Source organism: Vitis riparia, chromosome 19 (assembly GCF_004353265.1).
Source record: "Vitis riparia cultivar Riparia Gloire de Montpellier isolate 1030 chromosome 19, EGFV_Vit.rip_1.0, whole genome shotgun sequence".
Taxonomy (NCBI): domain Eukaryota; kingdom Viridiplantae; phylum Streptophyta; class Magnoliopsida; order Vitales; family Vitaceae; genus Vitis; species Vitis riparia.
Window position 1 is genome coordinate 13,947,395 of NC_048449.1, and position 6,242 is coordinate 13,953,636.

Consider the following 6,242-nt stretch of genomic DNA (forward strand, 5'->3'; position numbering starts at 1 on the left):
TCATATATTTTCATATTAGTGAATCAAATCCCACTTTTCCCTTAATAATTGATTATGCTTGAAGCTTTAATTTCATTGTTGTAAGACTGAGTACACATGAAGAAAGAATTTAGCAATGTTTTGCATCCCTTTCTAAATCACTTAGAAAGCACTTCCTTGTTAATAAAACAAACTCCAACTTCACACAAGTGAATTCAACCCAAGTGTTCTCCCCAACATTTTATATGCTAGCTTGCACTATTCTACTCTATACCATGCCACTTCTTCAATTGTAAAAAGAAGTCATAAAGCTTCTGACGATCAGGAAGAGAAGTGGACACACTCTCCTTTTCCATGCACCTTTTAGCCCATGTAATCAACTTTGGGCACTCAGCTTCTATACTGAAGTTAGCAGCGATCTCAAATACATAAAGCCAACTAAAATATGGCATAAGATTCACATCCACAAAACCAAAATTTTCACCACCAAAATATGGCTTATCTCCTAGCTCTCCTTCCAATAGCTTAAGGCATTCAATGTACTCCTTGTTTGCCTCCTGCTCTTCTCCTTTGGTTCTCCATAACCTTTGCCCAAGAAGGTGTAGCTGCATTTCATATATAGTCTCATGCAGGTTAATTATTTTATCATAAACAAACACTATATGATTTTATAAAAGATGAATGGATTCCAAGTACGTCCTGATTGTTAATTCTTCCCATTTTGATATAAAAACATTTTCTAGTGAATGGGTAATGCTATACATCAATAGTGGGTTTTAGAGCCTACTTGACAATGATTTTAGAAAATATTTTTTGTCTAACTTTTTTTATTTAAAAATTAAGTATTTGACAAATTTTACGAAACACTTTTAAAATTTTGAAAAATCACTTATAATGTTGTAGAATCATTTGTAATATGTTTTTTTTGGAGAAACACTTGGAAGATAATCTTTTTAAAACACTTTTAAATAAAACGCTTTTACTTAAAATACTTTGAGTAAAAACACTGTCAAACATACTCTTAGTAACATTATAAATTAGTACCCTGAGTTTGCTTTTTTTCCTTAATGATAAAAAATTGACCACTGAATTTGAATCTTGCAATCAAGTAAAAAACAAATTGGATGATAGGAATCCTGGGCATTGTTTGTTTAGACTATTTTCTCTTTTCATTTTTCAATGAAAAGAGAAATCAAGGCTAAAAACATGATTAGATGATAGAAAAATTGAAAATACGAATTTGATATTTTCAATTTTTTTTAAGAAAAGTGAAAACTTCTAAAATGTTTAAAACAAAAAATGGAATAAATTTAAAAAAAAAAAAAAAAAAACTTTTAGGACCCATGATATAAAAGGAATGCAAATATTAAAAATATGAAAGAAAAATTAATATAAATAAAAAGTATCTCATATATATTTGAAATTAAGTATTATCTTAAAAGTATGATATAAATATTTTATTTATTTATTAGCCTATACACTATTATAAGTGAATATATATGTGTGTGTGTGTTTTATAAAAAAAAAAAAAAAATCTCTTATGCAATTTTTCATAATTATTTAAAAACATGTACATGCATATTTATTCATTATTCATTCTACATGTAAAAATGAATCAAATTTAAGGATCATGAAAAACCATAAATTTACATTTGAACATTTTTGTTATGTCTAATCCTTGATCCTTAATTTGAAAGTATTGAGGAAAGTAAAAATAGGTAAAAATTGATTTTTGTTATGCTGGAACGGTTTCACGTGTGATGCATGGGATGGGGCATGTGAATTATGGGTTCCAATACTTCACCATATGCAAATGTCTCCATGGCTAACAAAATTTTAGAGTTAAAAATAAAAAAAATAAAAAAAAACCATTATTTTGCAAAAATATCATTTGATGGTCATTTTTTTTTTCACCATCTTTGCATAACTTAGCTCACTGCAGCACAAAAAGTAAATAAGGTAAAAAGAAGAAAAATGAATTAATAGCATGAAAGCAACAAGATCTAATATCTTAAAGGAATTATCCAATTAAACAAGTTTGATCATCAAACTTAGTATTAGTGCTCAAACAAAGAGAAAATATTCAAATCATAATCATATGTCCATGAAGAATTTATTTAGTTGCTAAGAAACATATATATATATATATATATATATATATATAAAAGAATAAACAATATGAAAATTAATTTCACTAAAATTGAATAAAAAATAAATCAATAAGGGTAGAGTAAATGCATGGAAAATATATGCAAAAACATAGTTATTCTATGAGGAAAATCTGCGAAACATAGTGATGATAACAACTTAAAGTTACCTCAACTCTTTTTCTTAGTTTCTATTATCTTAAATCTCCTATTAAAAACGTTATTTGTTCTTGCACTTCTCCATCTCTTACCTTCACTAACCATATTTTGACTTCTAATATAAGCGTTTTTTAAGTATAATTTTCAAAAGGAAAATTCTCTATCTATACTCTATATTATATATAAAATGCATGTGCCTATAATTTTTTTTTTTTTGGTTTAAAAGAATCCTATTAAAAAAAATTGCTTCCTTTTATATCCAACAAACACTTGAAACATTGTTTAAAATCTTTAAATTCTCCTACTTTATTTTCCTCAAACTTCCATCTTTTTTCTTTCTTTTTTTTTTTTTTTTCATTTTAAAGGGTTTTTCCTTGCTTTTTCCTAGTGACATTAACACAAGAATATATATATATATTGACTACCAATAAAAAGTAGGGTTAAAGAAAGAATTAGAACCTATCCTTTTAATTTTTATAATTTTTCTCTATTTCATACTAGAGGTGTTAGGCAAAAAAAATGTGGACATATGAGATAAAAATTCCAAAGCAAAAGAAAATGCTAGGAATCAAAGTCTTTGTTAAATACCCCATTTAGATGCTAAAAAAATAAAGTTCAAAAATTCAAATTTTCAAATCTAAAAACTCTTTCCTAGATGCAAAAAAGTGAGTAAAGCAATTTAAAAGCATTGACATCGAAGACGTCGATTTTCACTTAAGCAAAATGTCTAGATAACAAAACAAAAGATATTGAACAAGCAAGCAAAAGATATTGCTTCACTCATTGTGGACCAAAAACCTTACTAAGCAAGAGACTAAAAATGTCATTTTCTTTCTTTCTTTCTTTTTTTTAGTAACCAAAATAGAGGGCACAAGCAAATGGAAAAATTTTAATTAGAAAAGCTTTCTTAAGAAGATAAATAAGTAATAAAGCAAACCCAAACCAAAAACCTCATATTAAGATGGTTATTTTTTCTCCTCCTCTCGGCAATCATTAAAAAGGATTTAGAATTACAAAAGAAGAAAGTTAACGGATAAATAAATTAATAAGGAAAATCAGAAACAAACCCAAGAAGTGCAATCTTTAAGGATGTGAGGGTTTCTCGAGTGATATTTTCTACTATCAATCAACCAAGAAACCAAATCTATTTTAGCCTAATAAATAATAGATTATAATAAGCAATTGACATCTCTCTCTTACTTTTCATCCATATTCTTATTAACCAAAATAAGGGGCACAAGAAAAGGGAAGGGAAAAAAAGAACTTGTTTTCACTATTTAGACTTGGTTGTCATTCTCTGTGTTAAGTCTACTAGCATTGTTTCTACTTCGGATCTTATCTTGCATGTAGAAGGGAGAGTTAAGATTGTCCACAGGAAGAATGGTGAGGCATCTAAAGGGCAATGTATAATTTGGAATGATCGTGGGATATGAAAGAGATAATGTAAAATATATAGAATTGTTTCTAATGGGTTGTTTCTTTAATATATTAAGCAATTTTATTTAGAAGGGAATTAAATTTTTTATAGAGGTTTATGAAGAAGGGTTTCACTTTGGGTCTCCCATGTATGTATGAAAGAGAATTAATTTTTTTATAGGTTTTTCTGAAGAAAAATTAGGAAAACCAACAGAAATTAAAAAGACATGTTTGGGTAGAAAAGTTTTAGCAGGAGGTCGTACTTTTAGATTTGTAATAAATAATAAATAATAGATAATAGATAATAGATTTGAATAACATAGGAAAGGGTAAAAAACAATAAAAAAAAAAAAAAAAAGGAGAGAGAGAGAGAGAGGTCGGATTAGAAGTGTGTTAACAACTGGACTAGAACTACCTATCCAAGAATTAAACAATTTCCATTTAAATTTTTAATATTTTTCACCTAAAAATTTTTTACTTTCGACCTCAAATCACTGAATGAATTGAAACACCATTCAGCTACATCCAATTTGTTGCTTTATATAACAAATGCGAGAAGTTTACTATTTGCTAAAAAAAATATAATATTAAATAAAAATAATATAATATTTTTAAAAATTATAAAATTAGTTAAAATTAAATAATTTTTTATTTTTAATATATTCATATTTAAATATTATACATATTTCATTCAAAATACATTTATATGTAAAAAAGAAATATTATTAATTTTTAATTTATTTATATATTTTTTAAAAATAAATATAATTAATTTTAATTTTAATAATTTATAAAAATATATTTATGACGTCATCGATTCGATGTCGGTTAAACTACATGAATTGATAATTCTTTTGATTCAATGATTAATCCAATTCTAAAAATATTGGTTAGAAGTTTTGTCTATATAATTTTTCTCTAAAAAATAATTGCGAAATTTGAGGAAAATACCGTCCTTAATAATTTAACTTTTTTTCCTTTTTATTCATATGCAATCAAGTAAATACTCATTGCTTTCCTTTTTCTTTTCTTTTTTTTTCTTTTCTCTTCTTTCTCTCAAACTTTCATAAAACAAAACGTACCTCCTTTTTATCTTATTTTCCTTTGTAACATTTTCCATCCTTTCCAATTTTCTCCCCCTCACTTCTTTTCCCATACTTACTGTGGTCCAACCCCAACAAAAGAGTATTGGAGCAGTTGAACAATTATTATGGGGCACCTTAAACTTACTCGTAAGGAGATTATGGGCAGAAGAATGCCCCTTTCTGCTGCATTTCTATCGAACTTATCTAGTTTGATAAAATTTTCAGATTCCGTTAGAAAAATCTCACAGTTATTATCAGATTATGTGAAAAAAAAAATAAAAAAATCATGATTTGTCTGTATAGTAAAATTATAACAACATATCTGACCACAATCAAAATGTGAGGCAATCAGCATAGACATACCTTCTTGTCTATGTAGTCAGCCCAGAACCTGGCTTGAGCTCTATGGTATGGATCCGAGGGCAATAATGGAGATTTATCCTTCCAAACCTCATCAATATATTGAACTATTATCTGAGACTCACAAATGGGTTTACCATTATGGATCAGCACTGGGATTTTCTTATGAATTGGGTTCATCTCTAGAAGTAGAGGGCCCTTGTTGAACAAGTCCTCATCTCTGTATTCATATTTGAGACCCTTCTCTGCTAGTGCAATTCTGACCTTCATACCAAACATGCTCGGCCAGAAGTCCAGCAAAATAATCTCGTCTGCCATTGTTACTACTCCGATCAGAATCAACTGAAAAAGGGAAGGAGAATTCTTAATATTTATATAGAGAAAACCTAAGGCTGCGTTTGGTTTGAGAGACATTTTCTATTTTTATTTTCTAAAATAGCTTTGGTCTCCACTTTTTGTTTTGTTTTAAACGTTGTTCTGGAATTTGTAGAACCTTGTTCCATTTTTATTTTTATTTTTTTGTTTTCATTAGCAAAAAAGAAAAAAAAAGTAAAAAAAATATAATTAAAAATTTATATGATAAACTTAGAGACTGTTTGGCAATCATTTTAAGAAAACGTTTTTAACCTTTTTAATACTTAAATGATGAATGATAAAAATTTTCAACATATTATTGAATATCAAATCAATACATTCTAAGAAGAAATATTCGAATATCAATCTCATCGATATCATCGATTTCTTAAGTATCATACCAATCCTATCAATCCAATCATTTTTTCGAGAAATTCATGATGTCTAAGTCATACAAATAAAGATATCTATTTATTGATAAGAAAAAAAAATCGTAAATGGTGATTGGATTGATGATAAAACAAAATCCTAGGTCGCGAATTCGATTGATGATGAAGAAAGAATTTTTGGTTTAATACTTCACCTTAAAAATGAAAAAAAAAAATGATTGTCTTAAAAAGGTTAAAAACGTTTTCTAAAATTACTGTCAAACAGACTCTTATGAGATAATACTTGATTTGAAATACATATTAGTTAATATTAATATTTTTTTTTCATATTTATTTTATATCTTACCATAAGT

General features: G+C 27.1%; 1 protein-coding gene across 2 annotated transcripts; it reads right to left on the bottom strand.

Moving 5' to 3' along the window:
* Positions 1–242: 242 nt before the first annotated feature.
* LOC117909512 (probable glutathione S-transferase) lies at positions 243–5,464 on the bottom strand. 2 transcript variants are annotated; one of them, XM_034823555.1, is made up of 3 exons: positions 5,286–5,464; positions 5,150–5,204; positions 243–584 (listed from the first exon to the last, which is right to left on the bottom strand). In XM_034823555.1, exons 1-3 carry the CDS (start codon positions 5,462–5,464, stop codon positions 243–245), a joined length of 576 nt encoding a protein of 191 aa, XP_034679446.1. The 2 variants fall into 2 exon arrangements, with proteins under 2 accessions (XP_034679446.1, XP_034679445.1); XM_034823554.1 differs by having other exon boundaries at positions 5,150–5,464.
* Between the last annotated feature and the right edge of the window lie 778 nt (positions 5,465–6,242).